This window comes from Podarcis raffonei, chromosome 5 (genome assembly GCF_027172205.1).
Source record: "Podarcis raffonei isolate rPodRaf1 chromosome 5, rPodRaf1.pri, whole genome shotgun sequence".
Classification (NCBI taxonomy): domain Eukaryota; kingdom Metazoa; phylum Chordata; class Lepidosauria; order Squamata; family Lacertidae; genus Podarcis; species Podarcis raffonei.
In genome coordinates, this window is record NC_070606.1 from 46,974,334 (window position 1) to 46,992,111 (window position 17,778).

General features: G+C 38.2%; 1 protein-coding gene across 2 annotated transcripts; it reads right to left on the reverse strand.

The window, feature by feature from the left end:
• Window positions 1-969: 969 nt before the first annotated feature.
• On the reverse strand, window positions 970-17,585 carry BUB3 (BUB3 mitotic checkpoint protein). Of its 2 annotated transcripts, none has more exons than XM_053388963.1 (8): window positions 17,457-17,585; window positions 13,836-14,030; window positions 12,400-12,469; window positions 10,394-10,545; window positions 6,983-7,141; window positions 5,726-5,903; window positions 5,118-5,334; window positions 970-1,213 (listed from the first exon to the last, which is right to left on the reverse strand). In XM_053388963.1, the coding sequence occupies exons 2-8, from the start codon at window positions 14,028-14,030 to the stop codon at window positions 1,204-1,206; spliced, it is 981 nt and encodes a 326-aa protein (XP_053244938.1). In that variant the 5' UTR covers window positions 17,457-17,585; the 3' UTR covers window positions 970-1,203. The 2 variants fall into 2 exon arrangements, with proteins under 2 accessions (XP_053244938.1, XP_053244939.1); XM_053388964.1 differs by having other exon boundaries at window positions 5,114-5,334.
• Between the last annotated feature and the right edge of the window lie 193 nt (window positions 17,586-17,778).

Genomic DNA, 17,778 nt, shown 5'->3' on the forward strand with positions numbered 1-17,778 from the left:
GTACAGGTACAAATACTCAGCATACTCAGTTATGAAGCAGCAATGTACTAGGCATGAATGGCTGTCTGTTTCTGTTCCATGTTACTTTCACATGTGTTAATTCCAAAGTCCCTTCTATCCTCTTTCCACATGTTTTGTTTATACAGCCGTGAAAATTAATTTAAATATATAATTAAATGCACATTTTGAATGTATTTTCGCAAAATACATATGTCTAAACATTGTCATCTCTAAAACAGCTAGGTTCCCATCTCCTATCAATTTACAATCCCTACCACCAGGTCTTTATTAAAGCTTAAATGTTTCACAATTGTTTTGAAGTGTTGCTGGGTGGAATGTACACAGATGACTTCTTATATGATTCGCCCTTTGATTTTATCACTTTTTCTTGCTATTACTATGGAATTTAATTTATTAACTGGCTTGCTTTGTATTTATTTTTTCTTTTGCGTATTATTATCAATAAAGTTGCTTTGAGAGTTACCGAGTAGCAGAATATAAATACATTAATATGCAATAAATCATCATAGCAGTTCTCTTGCCGAATGGGGGCAAATGTCTACAACCAGTTTATTCTTTTCTGAGAAAGAACTTCTGAAATGCTGACATCACTCTTTAATGGTGCACTACACATCTTAAATCCCCCTTTTGCCATCTTCCCAGCCATGCTGAAGACAAATTACAATTTGCAAAGGTAAATTGCAAGAGCTGGAGACAATGTGTGCTTCTAAGGTTTTTCAAACTAAGCCTTTGGCCAGCGTAAGAGAGCTCTTATTCAACATAAAACTGAATATGTGGTTTATCCTACCATGCCCAAAAAGATAACAGATTAAAAAGTAGATGTTCCCACTGTTAAATCCAAGAATTATAATAGCATTAATTTTTTTGAAAATTGCATTTATTAAACTATTTAAACTACTATTAAATATGTACAAAAGTTCAACTAGAAAATAACATATTTCAAAGGAATCAACTAACAGAAAAGTTTATTACTGTTCAGACTGAAGAAAACAATGTTTCATGGATAAGCTAAAAATAAAAGAATGATAGAATATACTGAATGATTACACAAAACACTACTTTCTGTGAAAGCATTATTGGAAATGTATCTTCATTTAATCCAGGATTTGCTTTATGCTAGCCTTGTAACGAGCAAGTGGACGTACTTTGAAAGAGAAAATTACTGAAGCATTGTGTCGGAAGTTAAGTAGACCTGCAAAATAAAGAAGCATGTCTCAGAGAACTATCTGAATTTTCATAACATTGCAAATAAATTTTCAACAAAGTGTTCCAACTTGACATAAACCTTCATACATCATACATGTCATTTCTTTGCCTTTCCAAATCTAACAATTAAAAGTCTGCAACTGGAAGCTGAAAAGCTCTAATTTAGAAAAGCACTATCACTTGGCACAAGTTAACTTCTATGGATCACTACAAGAATTCTTCAGTGTCTGGTTCAAGACTGGCATAAGCAACATGTCTGAAAAGCATATTAATGTTTCAGAAATTCATTTAAAGGCAAAAAGAAGTCCAAATAGATGCCTGTCTAAATGCATTGCAATTACGTTACAATTATTTTGCGAATACACAGATATGCTCTGCCTTGTCTCAGCTCATTACCGACTCAAACAATTTGCCCTTCTGGGATCAATTGTTTGCTAATAAATAATTGTTTGCAGCAACAAAATGTTATTAAGTACTATTCTTATTAGTTTTGCTTCTACATCCTGTAATAAGATTCAAAACTAACTAATTCCCAGGAGTCTAACCTTAACCTTGCTGTGTTTAACAGCCCAGGAAATGATGAACCATCTGTTTCAGAAAATAATGGACAGCCAAGAGGAAATATTGTTTAATTGAAGATTAACCTCCTCAGAAAGCAGAACGAAGCATCCCTATAATTAGCAAACACAACGCAAGGATAGAAACAGCTGAAATCAAAGTCATATGGTCAGGCCCTCAATCGACTGAAGACTGCTTCCCATGCTATAATTCTCATTAATGCAAGTAATCTGCAGGAGCACTCCCATTAACATGGTGTAATGTGGGAAGTAGTTCCAAATCTTTTTTTTTTTAATCCCACTATACTGATTTTGGCAAGTTGCATTCATATTAGTGTAACAGATGATAGCATGACAAAGTCAAGGCTGGGGTAAATCGACTAAAAATCTAAAATATACTTTTAAGTCGTGGTTATGCCTAGAAAGTAGAAGATACCGGCTCTTAAGAATTTGAAATACCATGAGTGCTTATAGTACTCCCAGAAGCAGCACAGCAACAAATATTTACAAAAGGTCTGGTGGCATTTCCTTATGCTAGACATAAAGGAAATATCATTACTAACTGTTCTACTGTCAGTATCTCACTCAACATAGATATTCAACATAGATCGGCTGATTAAGTCTAATGTGATGAACCTGACCTAAGGTAAAAGAGGTTTGGGAAAAGGTAGCCAGTACTGCAACTCTATACAGACTTACCAGGGAGTAAGCCCCATCAAACTCAATAGGTCTTACTTCTGAGTAGACATGTTTAGGATTGCACTATTATATAATAAAGTTTTAAATAAATAAATAAGAGTTATACAGTGAGTTTTATAAGAAAAAGTCTGCCTGGAATGCTCCTACTGGGAAAAGGAGATGGGTGTTTTTTGTTGTTTCCTCATTTCCCCTGCATTCCCGTAAAAACTGATCCAGAGTTAAAGGTGGAAACTTTAAATAAACCTTTTGCCTTTTTTAAATTTGTTTCTGTAAACACAACTTCTGCATTAATTTGGTATTGTTCATTTTAGTTCAATTTTCATGATCACATCTTTGTTTGTCTCATATCTGCATCCTTCACCATGATGCAACACTTTGGTACACACAATTCTTCTCTACTTTATCCTCAAAACAACCCAGAGAAGTAGATTAAAATGAGATGTGGTGACTGGCCTGGACATCTCTGGCACTAGTCCAACAATAACTATTCTTGCTTGAAAACATATTGGGTGGGATTCACCCAATGAGCCCCATCAATGGAAGCCTGTGCAAAGACTTCACTTGCACAATGGAGCTCCCCTCCCCAATGAACCCCCCAAATTGGCTTGGATGAGTTGGAAGTACTCCCAGACAAGGGGGGGGCAGGCATTGTGTCTGAGAAGCTGAAATGCTTGTATAGACAAAACACTTGCCATAGCGCAACAATGAATTCCACCATTACTGTATAAGCCCCTCAACAGTTTTGTTTTGTTTTTTAAATCTCAAGAGCACAGGTACAGTTGCCAAGTTTATAACCTAGATGTGCTAATAAGCCTTTTTAAAAGTGCCAAGGCACAGGGACACAGCATCTTCCAGGACACCCAAACCCTTTGAAGATCTTTGTTCTGATCCTCATGGGAGACACTGCTCTGTATTTCTTTGGTTTGATAGAGGCATAACCTAATACCCTCCCTGTTATGGCATCTATCTTCTGAAAGTCCCATGCAAAAAGAACATTCCTTCAACACAACAAATTGTATGTCAATTACTTTCAGCTTAATTTAGCTGTACCTGATGATGCTTTACTATAAGATGCCCTGAGCAAAGGCATTTGGAAAAGACAGAGAATATATTTTCAAATATTTTAGAATGCCCACAAACCCTGAACACAGGGACCCTGAATGCCCACACCAGCTTATTTGCCTGACATTATTCTGAGGCAAGTAACTGTACTCACAAGATGGGCTTAGAAAAGCTACTCTTCATTTCCATGAAGTCCACGCCAGTGACTCAAGAATCAGATTAAGTTTTAAAGTAAGAAATATCCACTTTTTGGATGTTATGTGAGGCAAATTCTACATCTTAATAAGCAACCAAATGCCTAGTGTGAGAATGCCCACAATCACTATAAGCTGCCAATTCCTTGCAGGAGGAAGTTCAAGCCACACGGAGCTTTCCCACCAACAAGAGCCACTCTGATTCCATAACAGAAGTAGTGCATGTACGCAACAACAGAAAGAAGAAGCTCTAGTGATCAGCAAGGGTTTACGACTCCTAAATGTTTAGCAACAAAAACATTTTCCACCTTAATAAGGGTACTGAAATGAAAAAAAATATTAACTGACTGGACTTTTGTGTGAAATGTCTTTTAAGCTCAGTTCAGTTTTGGCCCTAAAAATTAATTCCTAGATTCAGAATGGGCTCAGAAGCACTCTGTTCTTTAATTCTAAGTCTATGTATGCATTATTGTGTACCTAGGTCTGACTGGCAGATCATAGAGTTCCAGCAAGCAAGGAGTAGGAGTTGACCCATCCCTATGAATACTACAGCATAAAGGCCTTTTTGCATATTATCTTTCCCTACAGGCAAACATGCTCATATCTGCTGCTCCCCACCTTCCTGAAGGCAAATACGCTAATGAGAGACAGCAAGCAGCTGTGGGGCTAGTGGGAACAGCTAATACCCACAGAGGTTCCAAACACTACAGGCATATGTGTTTTCTTAGCACTGTAATATACTCAAGTGGCAAAACTGAATGTAAGATATAAACTCCAATGTGCTGAGGGAAAGAAAATCGCAATGTATTTAGCTTTAGGCTAAATTCATTTTAGCTTTGTGCAACCAAAACTAGTATTTTCTTTACCAGGAAACGTGGCACAATTCTGGACATTAAAGAGTTACACATACCGTTTCAAAATTATTTTCTTATAATTTAAACCATCACTATAGCAGCTCTGCTTTGGTGTATTGTAGATGAGAAGCCCAGATCTATGTGCAGAGATTGCCAATAGTTCAAAATCTTAAAAATCCTAATATAATTAGACTCTCTCATATGTATTATCCTGAATTCTTCAACTTAATTTTAAAGCAATGAGCTGGCAATAATGCCATGACTTCATATAATAGCTCCTATTCAAGAAGAATGAGAGTTTGACATTCTTCTCCCACAAAACAAGTAGACAATTTTATCCACCAGCCGTCTATCAACCTACGGATATTGAAAGCTTGGGGAGAACAAGATAAAATCAACTCTAGTCCTACTGTCAAGCTGCACTATCTACCAGGAATCAATAATGCTATTCATGAATTTAGGAAAATTAATAAATCCTGGAATAAACGGTAGAAAAAGCTCAAATACAGGTGAAACTTACTCACTTGGGTTTTGTTTCGGCATCTGTCACTTGCCGAATATAGATACCATCTTCAGGATGTTCAACGTCATCCAATTCGTACATATATGATGATGCAATTGCAAGGGTGGTTCCATCATTACTGAAGGCTAGAGATGCTATGCTTGTAGGATAGCGGTGGAACTGACAGAGTCTCTTTTTATTGAATGGATCCCAAATATTGACAAAGCCATCGGAACCACCTAAAAATAGATTGCAAAGAGCCAAAGCAGCAGAAACGAGCATTATTGATATCTGTGCAATTAAATATAATTAGAAAGTGCACGGATATTTCACTTATTTAATGGGAGAAGCACATGGTACAAGATATAAAATAGGTTCTGAATTATTGCAGAAAATTTTCACATCAAACAATCTTCCCAGTTTTACAAGTATGCAAAACAGTTACAAAGTAGAAACTGTATTTTTCAGCTTATATTTTAATGATATATTTGAGAACTAAAGACAGGATACCTCAAATTCTCTAAAAGAATCACAGAACAACTGAAGCTTTTCAGATGACTGCTTGGTCAATATAACTGAAGAATTATCAACTAACAGCACTAATAAGAAAAAAATAAATTTTCATGTTACCTGTAGCAAAAGTGTTATGGACATTGTGGAAAGAGATGGCATTGACTGGATAAATATGTTCAATATTATTCTCCTTCAATCTGTGACATTTGAAAGCATATTTCTTCTTCTGTACCTCCAAACTTGGATCCAAATACTCAACTGCAACACGGCCTTCAATAGAGCTTAACACATAGCCCTATGGGACACAGACAGAATCCTCACTTATTTCGATGACTGATCATAGGGTTTTGTTTTTTCTTTATGAACTGCTCTATGTCGATGAAACATTTATAAGATGTGTACATCTTATGTACACATGTCACATTTAACTATTGAGAGGCACAGGTGCACTCTGAGTCCTAAAGGTTTGTAAAAATGTCTGAGAATATTCCAAAGGGAATTATAGATTATTCTCTTAGCATTGTGTCCTGATAAAGAATGTTGCATTCCAGTTCTGATGTTAACTCTAAACAGGGCACACACTAATGCCTTTTAGAAAGTGAGAACAGATTCCAAATGAGACCTCATTGGAGGAACCCTTTTGCTTATAAATAACATCTAACAAAATTCGCTTTCATTTAATGCCTCCTCTGCATAAGACAACTCTATATCTGCTAGGTATATCTTGCTATCTGACATCAATAAAAGTCTGTTAGGCTTTTCCTTTATATTTTTCCCACCTCAAGAAGAGCAGAAAATAATGGCTAAACACTACATTGAACCCCAGAGAAGGGAATGATGAGAGAAACAAAGACACTCTTGTTCTTCTGTTAATTCTCTTTGTAGCTTTGATAGATCCAGGAAAGAGCCATGCCCAGCACAGAAAATGACTCCTAAGCAAATAGTTTTTTATCTAAATCCTGTAACAGTATTTCCCAGAACACTAATTTTCTTGGCGCATGGCATTTATGCCAGTCTACTGCTCCTGCATAATTCAGAGCTCTGTGATAATTTTAGAATTAAATACAATATTAAAGTTCCTCTAGTTTCCAACTCCATTAACAGCTTCAAAACCTTAGGAAAGCACAGCAAATACATCATTTGTTTTAGAGATAGCAATAAAATTAGCAAGATTCAAAATAAACTTTTTGAGTCAAGATAATCATAAATATCAAAAGCTGGTATAATTGAGACTATTTTTCTACAAACTTTCATTTGACAAGCCGCTCTGAGCCCGGCCTTGGCTGGGGAGGGCGGGGTATAAATAAAAATTATTATTATTATTATTATTATTATTATTATTATTATTATTATTATGCAGCACAATTTAAATACCTGTTTGTTAGGGAATGCTCTGATGCAACGTGTCTGATATTTAAGACTTGATTCTCTTCTTTGTTGAACATAGCCCATGTTTCGCAAGTCCCACACCAAAACTCTCCGACCAGCTGTTCCCACTATCAATCTATCACCAGACACAGACAATGTATACACCTTGGAAAAAAGTTATAAAGTGGCATTACATTTTCCACATTCAGTACTAGGATTTCTACTTTAGCAGCATAAAGGTAGAAGGAAAAGATTACCTGTTCCATTAACATGTTCAATGACAAAAGATTTTTAAAAGTAGAAGTCTAGCAGACTTAACTCTCCATGAAACACTAAAATGCATTCTACATGGACTATACAAGATTACCCATGTTAGAATACCAAAATTTTACATACTAAGCCTTGCTATAGAGATGCAATTTGTCTTGTTTGTCCTCCTTACATCTATCTTGTTCCTGCTAAGAGTTCTCCATCCTCAAAGGGAGACCATTATTTTCCCAACCAACCTACAAACCTAAAAAGCTAATTCTACCCTTTAAGTTATAACAATGTCCTTGCCAATTCATCTAACCCCAGCTTTCACAAATCCTCAGGAACTATAGTTAGCACAAACTATGGATTGCATATACATTTATAATCATAGTTGTGGTTTAGAGCTAACCATTGTTAGTACATACACACAAATAATTTTTAAAAACCCAGGTGCCTATGTAATGTTTTTAGGCTCAGAAAGCAAAAAGTGAATTTAAATTCTTTAAATAAAATGTGGGGTGGGAAGGGGAAGATCCATCTGCAAGAAGTAAGGTGAGATAATGTTCAAGCTCACAGATTGCTCTCAATCTCTTATCCATGGTTAACAGATCAAGTATCATTACATCTGTGTCATGATTACATAAATAATTTTAAAGAAACAGTTTGTCTATTGTTTCAGAAAACAATAACCTACCTGTCAATTACACACAGAGAGAAAAATTTGCTGGCAGGAACATCAAAAAATATATTACACTGAACACTCAACTGTTTATTTACTCTTGCCATTTCAGCATGCATAACTAACCGCTAAAAAAAAAATCAATGGTTGTGATAAACTAGAAAATGTTGCTTAAATCAGTTTAAACTAAAAACAAAAGTTGTGTAACTAAGCAATTAATCTGTTATCAGGTAAAACTCTTTCAAGTAACAGCTACTAGTTACATATTAGATATTTCAACTTTACCTTTCTAAAAAGATACATACTATACATGCTTTCATTCCATATGCTTAACATGTGGTAGATCTGGTATCTCATTACAGATCCTTCATTTATACTAGGACTAACAGAATGTAAACAGAATGCACGGGCTACCGATTAGTTTCCAGGCCCAATTCAAAGTGCTGGTTTTAACCTTAAACGGCTCAGGACTGCAATACCTCAAGGACCGCCTCTTTCCATATGAACCTACCCGGACCCTGAGATCATCTTCTGAGGCCTTTCTTCATGTGCCTTCTCCTAGAGGTCCAGAGGGTGGCAACACAAGAATGAGCATTCTCTGCAGTGGCTCCCTGTCTGTGGAATGTTCTCCCCAGGGAAACTCGCCTGACACCTTCATTATACACCTTTAGGCGCCAAGCAAAAACATTCCTTTTTAACCAGGCCCTTGGTTGATTTGATTGACATCCTATGTCCTTTTAAAATGTGGGTTGGGTTGTTTTTATTTTGATTATATATTTTGTGGTTTTATATTTTGATTTTGTTCTGTGAACTGCCCTGAGCCCTCTGGATATAGGGTGGTATATAAATTCAATAAATTATTATTATTATTATTGATGAATTGTCAATGGCTCAAACAACAGTGACACAAAGCAAATTACTATACAAGAATGCATACAGTATAAAATGTGGCAACACAAAAACAATGTTATGGAAAAATATATACAGGAAAAACTGCATCAGGAGTGTTAACTACCGGTACCTTAAATCTCCTTTACAGACTGGTGTCATACCTGTGAAGTATTCTTTACAGCACCCCATAGTCATAAATCAAATGAAACCAATATCATGAAATAGGCTAGGTATACACATTTATCAGAGATACTATTTAAAAAAGTGACATAATGAACCTTGCTATACCAATAAGAAGTTTGATTCAGTGTGACTGTCTATTATATGGCATTCTGCGAGCAATTCATCACAGTTTTCTACATGCTACATGCAACCATAAATCACAAGTGAAAAACAACACATTTTTATCCTGATCAAAGATCTTGCCAATAGATTCAGATTATGTAGTGCCCACATTACTGGGATATTTAGACATGATGTGGTCCAGACTGACAGCTCACCATTGTGATTAGAAAGTATTTGAAGTAGTGACAAAAACTAAAAAGTTTTACATTTGCATGTATCTGCCTATGAAAATGAAGAGTGGCAAGAGATCATAAATAAAAATTTAAATACTGTTAATGCAACTGCTGTTTAGTGAGCTAAAGAAGTTAAAAGCCTCATCTCATCCATTTATCAAAACATGCAGCTATTCATACCATAAGGCTGCACTAACATGTTAAAATAAAAGTTACACCGTTCAAGTTACTCTTAAATGCACAACTGAAGGTTTATTGTTGGCCGTAACTTTATCACATCACTTTGTTTACAGTACTTGTAAGCCAAAGTTACAGCAGGCTGCAAATCAGCTGCTAGGACCTTACTCATGGACCCTGAATAAGAAGCTGAAAGAAATCAAGCTGCGACAGTCTAAATTTCCTGTTTACATTGGCATAAATGGATACACCAATAAAGCCCTTCCTATATTAGTGTATTGACACCACAATATAACATAGGCAATACTACCAGCTGGGTTTCTGGAATATGCCTTCAGCAAAAGGATCTCCCTATTGTATCCAAGTCTTATCCTGGTTTGTTAATTAACAATGGTTTATAAAAACCAGTTTACTAAAGATTGAGCAATGGGAAAAAGCAGTTTAGAAACAAAAGAGGACTAAAGCTTTAAACCTTGTCCCTTTGTGGGAGGAGAACACAAGTCTAAAGTTTGTGGGGCTCAAGCCCTTAACAACAAACCATGGTTTTGTGTTATGTCTGAAGAGTGTCATTATATTTTCCTGATGTAGCTAAGCTTGCATTAATTACTGAGAATAACTAAAGAGTTAACTTTGTATTTTTCTGGTATTTAAGTAGTACTTGTTAATCATGTAAAAACTCACTTAAGTCTGTAATTTTACCCTCATTAATAGTGTTTATAAATTTTTAATGCAAACAATGAACTGATCTGAAAGATATTAATACTTTAATTGCTCAAATGTATTCCTTAACCACATTAAAAAATACAAGTCTACTAAAAAAAAGAGCCCCATTGAACTTAACAGGGCTTACCTCTGAGTAGGCACGCAAAGTATTGTATTGTAAATTGCTTAAATACAAACCTTCTCAGGCTGAGAAAATGTTCCCGCATTACAAGGTGTTCTCGGATCCCATAACTTGACTGTTTGATCCCAACTTCCTGTTACCATTACATTCACCTCTGGACAATATTCAACGCATCGGATAGGAGCATCATGGGTGCCAACAAGATTGTCTGGTTTTTTAAAAAAAGATTAGTAATAATCTGAACACATAGTTGCACTATATTTTTGATAATCAAATTTAACAAAAAGGACAAAACAATATTCATACAGAGTTAACAGGGTCTGATATACCATTCACTAATGTATGTGCATGCTGGGACATCTTTCAAAGGACGCTTGATCCTCTAATCTTCTCAATAGACATACACTTCTGAAGTGTTAAATGTAGACTAATAGATATCAACTCAGTATTTCAAAGAAGCTTAAGGGGGGTGTTGGTACCCATGCAGAGATTTTCAAATGCACAAAAGAGATTTGTGCACCTATCTCTGTTGGGGTCCTCTGAAAATCCTAGTCATGAATGGTGTGTTTGAAAGATCTAATAGTAGGTGAATGTAGCATGACCACATTAGTTCATGCCTTTGCCACTTGTGAGTAATTAGGCACTTTCAGCAAAACTGTCAATAAACCTTTATTCCACAGCATCATCCATTTTAGCAATGTATCCTGTAGTACTAAACTGTTTTAGAAGCTTTTAAAGTGATGCTGAATACTAATCCTGTAATACTTCAGATTCTTTCTCCAACTTAGGAAAGAAATCAGTACTTTTTTTTAATCCTCTAGAATTTATTCTAAATAGCTTTCTCCCCCAAACCCAATTCTCCAATTCTTTCAAGACATCAAGCAACCATTGCCTGGAAACTTCTTATCCATTTACAATGTCACAGCATCTAATTTCATCCTCTACAATGATGAAAAGCAGCTTTCCTGACATTCAGTTACTCTGCTTCCAAACAGCTAGGTGTCTGATCCTATTATCCCTGCATCAACTACAATGACTATTTATCAATATTGTAGGGTATTTGTAAAGGGAGTGGATGTTAAATGTCCTCTTATCAAGTCAGAACGTGCAATCATACTCATACCTTAAAATCTCACTCAACAGATGTCCCCCAGATTTCTCTACTACCCAAAAAAATATATAATCACAGTTTAAGGATTTCATATTTAGAATCATAGAATTGTAGAGTTGGATGGGACCACAAGGGTCATCTAGTCCAACCCACTGCAGTGCAGGAATCTTTTGCCCAACATGGAGCTCAAACCCATGACCCTGAGATTAAACATCTCACAGCTCTACCGACTGAGCTATCCGTTTACAGCATTTTCCCCATTGTCTCTTAAATCAATTCAAGCCCCGCATATTACTCTATGAACTCATAGTTCATATGCACATGTATGCAGAATAATGCCCTTCTGCCAAAATCTCAGGCAAGTCTAACGACTGTAAAAACAAAGTTGGAGGTGTTAAATAGCCCATAAATACATTTCTAAAGGGAAAAGAACAAGTGAAACTATCAAGGATAGAAAAAGTACTGCATAGAACTAGGTCATACAAGCAATATTGACAGTTTCGCTTCCTCAACACTCGACTAGAACTGTAAATAAAACAAAAAGATTGTTTTTAAATAAAAATGTACCACCCTGCAAATATTTTATATACTCAGTTAAAGACAAAATACCACAAGGTTCTTAGCATGGAATACTCTTTCTTTGGCCTAACAATCTGCATTGACTAATAAAGCTTTAAATGCACTAAATAAAATCAAGAACAACACTATACAGAAATAAATGGAAGTTACAGAAAGTGCAGACATAAAACCAAATGACATAGTAAATATGAACTGTACAGAAAAGAAACACATTTAATTTGTACTTTAATGCTGTCTGTATTTATACCGTAAGAATTCCAGTCATAATACTTTTCTATTTCACGACACTATTTTCAGTGAATTAATCTACTGTTGAAACAATCTATTTTCTCCTACTTCTGCAGATTCTACTATACCTATAAATTAGCTTACCTTGATCAGTGTTCAAGTCATGCATTTTTAACTGCCGATCCAATCCTCCACTCCAGGCATGTGTAGGGTCCTTCAAGAGAATAAAGTTGTTCACTTATGTTCTATATCTGTACTCCAAGGAACCAACAAATATTTGATAAGGGCATTATTTTTGCTTTAAAAAGTCTTATCCAACAGTGTCAGCAAGGGATCAACAAACCATGACCCATTCAAACTCATACATATAAGAATTTGGGATGGCACTGCTCTCCTACTGGCTACATACCCATTTTATTTTATTTCCACAAGAGAACAGGGCAATTAAATGACAACAGTAGCACTACAGCCAAAGGTCACCCACAATGGTTACTATAACTGTGGGAAGAATTTGAACCCCACCCCTGTGCAAGTGGCTTTGGCTCCTTCACTGGGGCAAATGCTACGCACAAAATTATGAAACTGAAGATTAGAAAATATATTCTGTTATTAAATGTATTTGACAATGCTAATGTGATATTGCTTCCAAAATAATTAATGTTGATGAAATCCTGCAGCATAACTATTATATAGGAATGAAATACTATACTTGACTAGGCAACAAAAAGATCAAAAGACAGTGGATGACATCCAGTGATGTCCACCCAATTGTGCAGCGGACTTCTGCTCATGGAACAAAATGCCCCATTTTTGCGTATTATTACTACCACCACATTCTCTTCCAGTAGGTTGGCAGACCCTCCAAAGATGATATTGGAGATATTCAGGGGGCTACAGAGTGGAGGACAAAGCAGAAGTAACGTATGAGCAGAAGACCACTGATACAACACAATTTTACTGGTTTCCCAATTTTCCATACAGGCTTACAATAAAAATACGTAGTTTTAAAAACAGAGCTGTCAATCAATTGAACAATTCTGTTCGGCCATTTGTCTTAACCAATTAAAATTAAATATTAACCTGTTAAACTGGCTTATTACTAAAAACCTCAGTAAGGGTACCTTTTAAAAAAATGATGAAGATAACCTGTATTTTTAAAGGTTTTCGCTGGTTGTTGGAGAGCAAGACTATCTTTAGCATTCTTTTTTTCATTCCCCATTACAACAAAACATCAGGCCCACACAAGCATCAAAACAAGCTTAACTTACTTAACTTAAGGCATACTTAACTTATAGCTCAATTATTAATAAAAGGCCAGGACAGAAAAGCCCATGTGCAATTGCAAAGTGTTTCTGAGCACAGAAAGGGTGGTGGGTTGCTCCAGAGGGCCTCCCAGTCTTCAAGAGGTAGTTTCTTGTCAGATGGGAGGAGCTGAAAACCCTGTGCATGCAAAACACTGTGCATGGCACTTTGGAATCCAGCCTAAAGGCTTCAGTAACCTACTAATTAAGTCAATTACACCTTGCATCCCCTTCTTATAACTTCAATAGTAAAAACACAAAGTAGTAAAAAAGACTTACATAAAAAGCACAGTCAAGTACAGCTCCTGTATGTTGATACTTGAGTCTCATGGTGTTGGCAGGAACATCATACAATCGAACAGAAGTGTCCCAAGATGAAACAAGCAGAAACTGAGATGTGTTAGGACTAAATTTCACTGATGAGATTCCATCTTCCGGAGGTTGGTTCAATTTAAATTCATTTGACCCAGTCATCTGAATAAGATAATACAAAAGTTATCTATAGATTATTATTTTTTTCTATATTATCTTTGGTAGATTTTAAAGAGAAATTACATCAACAAGAAAAGCCTGCTGGATGGGCCACTGGAACTTCTGCTCCAGAACTCTGTTGTCAATATGCAATATGCTGATGACACCCAGCTTTATCTGTTGATGGACAGCCATCCTGACTCAGCCCAGGACACACTGACCAGATGTTTGGAAGCTGTGGCTGAGTGGCTGCGTGGGAGCCAGTTAAGTCAAATCCTTCGAAGAAAGAGGTCCTCTGGCTGGGTCGGGACGACATGGGGTTGGGGGGCCAACTCCCATCACTTGTGGGGGCTCAATTAGTGCCAGCACCTTCCATCAGGAGTCTGGGTGTAACCTTTGACGCCTCCCTCTCTATGGAGGTGCAGGCTGCAGCTACAGCAAAGGTGGCATTTTTCCACCTTCGCCGTGCTAATCAGCTGGTCCCTTACCTTTCTCGCCCTGATCTAGCCACAGTGGTCCAGGTGACGGTCACCTCCAGGCTCGATTATTGTAGCACGCTCTACGCTCTGCCCTTGAAGATGACCCAGAAACTCCAGCGGGTGCAGAATGTGAGGCTCCTTATGGAGTCCTTGCCACGGGACCACATTCATCCAGTGCTATACCAGCTGCACTAGCTCCCGGTGGAGTACAGGGTCAGGTTTAAGGTGCTGCTTTTAACCTTTAAAGCCCTATACAGCCTAGGACCCTCGTACTGACAGGACCGCCTCTCCTGGTATGCCCCATGGAGGACCTTATGGTCTGAAAATAATAGTATCTTGGAGGTCCCGGGCCTCAAGGAGGTTAAACTGGCCTTAACCAGGGCCAAGACCTTTTCGGCTTTGGCCCCAGCCTGGTGGAACCTTCTATCGCAGGAGACCAGGACCCTGCGGGACTTGACATCCTTCCACAGGCCCTGCAAGACAGAGCTGTTCCGCCCAGCCTTCGATCCGGGCACAGTTTGACCCCCCTCTATGGGACCCTGTAAGTTACCTCTTTGGCCCTTTTATTGGCTCATGTGGGACCAACACGGATAGCTGGCCCTGATGAGTACTTGATGAATACTTGAGGTTCCCAACCCCTATAGTTGTACCGTATTTTTCGCTCTATAACACGCACCCGACCATAACACGCACGTAGTTTTTAGAGGAGGAAAATCCGTAGGCATGCCACCCGTAGGCATTTCCTCCATAACACGCACAGACATTTCCCCTTACTTTCTAGGAGGAAAAAAGTGAGTGTTATGGTGCAAAAAATACGGTAATTTGTGGGCAGTCATTTAATTTTATCCTGATTCTAATTTTTAAGCTGTATTTTAATCAATTGTCTGATTGTGTTTTAATGTATTTGATATTTGATGTTAGCCGCCTGGAGCCCGGTCTTGGCCAGGGAGGGCGGGGTATAAATAAAAATCTACTTACTTGCTTACAAGTACAGTCATACCTTGGCTCCCGAACACCTTGGGAGTCAAACATTCTGGCTCCCATCCCTTTCGGAACTTGAAATATGGGTACCCCCAACAAAAATTTTAAAATTCGGCTTTGTAATTTGGAGTTTATGTGATTTTATTTGATTTGATTTTATTGGTCTGTTAATAAAAAATATTTTTTTAAAAAAAACATTCTGGCTCCTGAATGATTGAAAACTGGAAGTGAGTGTTTCAGTTTTCGAACATTCATTTGGAAGCCGAATGTCCAACGGGGCTTCTACAGCTTCCGATTGGCTGCAGGAGCTTCCTACAGCCAATCAGAAGCCACGCTTTGGTTTTTGAACGTTTCGGAAGTCAAATATCTGGCAAATTACTGAGCAGCCTGTAATGTAACATCTTATTTGGGGGGGGGGGAGAAAAGCAATATCTCCATAACAGTAGAAATGTGGCCCAAAAAGAAAGGTGGGAGAAGCAGCATTAGCAAGTTCTGCTCTTGTACATTGCTTATGCACAGGCTATTTTGGCTCTGAGAACATCAGTGCCCAGCTATGAGTCGTGAAGGCCGTTCCCTGCAAAGCCCTTTCCACCAGGCCTAGGGAGCGGGGCCCAGACTCACCCAGCCCTACCAAAGAGGCTCCTGGTGAAACCAGAGGGACATCGCTATGCCTGACAACAAACCCTAATTATTGATTCTTTTGCCCCATCTTTCTGTGCCTGCCAAACAGCCATGTCATGCTTATGATAATATTTTATTCTCTTGTTAATTATGCTGTTTTAAATGTGCATTTTATATTTGACTTCACTTAGCAATGATTTTTTTGTTAACTTTGTGTAAAATATGTATTCTTCAGCTGACCTCCTTTGTAATGTTTTATTCTGAAATCTTTCAGATAATATTTTAGTCTTCTGACAATTATGTTGCTTTGACTGTATACTTTATATTTGACTTTCTTCAGAAATGTTTGATTTTGGATTGTTTTATTGATGTTTTAATATGCTGTAAACCGCTTAGAGATTTTTCTTAAAAATATAAAGCGGCATAGAAATGAAATGAATAATAATCAAATAACAGCATATGAAGAAATCAATGTGCTAGTATAACTGATTCCATATTATACAATGTATCTAATACCCTTGTGTTAGTTCCAACTGCATCTCTAAAAATGTACACCAGGAATGTGAGAATTTCCCTCTCACAGAAGTACTCTAAGGTTAAACCACTGCTTGTTTTCCCATATCAAAGTTCCATGATCATGGGATTACACAAATTCCTAGAGAATATGGCCCTCATAGTCATGGGAGCCATATCAGAACCACCAGCTGAGAGCCTAGGTACCAGTTGCTAGGGAGCGAGAGTCACAGAGGGCCATAGATGTCAACTTTTCCCTTTTCTCGCGAGGAATCCTATTTGGAATAAGGGAATTTCCCTTAAAAAAGGGAAAACGTTGACAGCTATGCAGAGTGCCACTGCTTGCAATGGCATCTTGTTATCTTAGAATCCTGCTTCTTACAAGACTGACCACTGGCCTGATCCAGCAAAGCTCTGGTTTTGTCTTTAACTTATCATTTCAACGAGCCTCGGTCTTTGCAGCACAAAACCTTACCCCCTTGTTATTAAATGTTTGACCCCAGAAGCGACGAAGGAACCTTAAGGAACAACCTCGAGTATGGGGGCGGAGGGAGAATTCTTCATAGGATGCCCCCTGCTTATTATTCCTTAACCATATGTTATTCCTTATGGGATGCCTGCACCCCCCTCCCCCACCCCAATTTCTCAGAAAGGGAAGAAGGCAGCAAGGGCGCGCGGGCATGACGCGGGGGGTGTAATGGGCGTGGCCTGGAAGGAGGACCCGCAGCCCCGCTTCCCTCCGAGGGTTTGGAGAGGCAATGGCCGAGAGGGAGTCCCCCAGGTGGGCGGGGGTGGGGAACGACAACAACAACAACAACAGGGGCGCCCCTATTACCTTGTCCTCCAGTTTTCCGACGAGGCCTCTCTCTCACTTTCACACGCACCAACCGTCTTCCTCCTCTCACCACGCGCGCGCGCCTTGAATACCGAGCCAACTCCCAACAGCCCCAGCTCCGGCGACCGCCTCGGCCGGCGATTGGTTAGTTTAAAATGACTGAACGGCTCACGTACAGACGCACGCACGCCCGGCATGCTCCGCGAGGCAGCGTTTTGTAGCGTCGACTACAACGCCCAGCATGCAACGGCCTCCAAGTTACCCTTCCGCTGCTGCCCCCCCCCCATCTCTGCCTACAGAAGCCCATCTGCTTCTTTGAGTC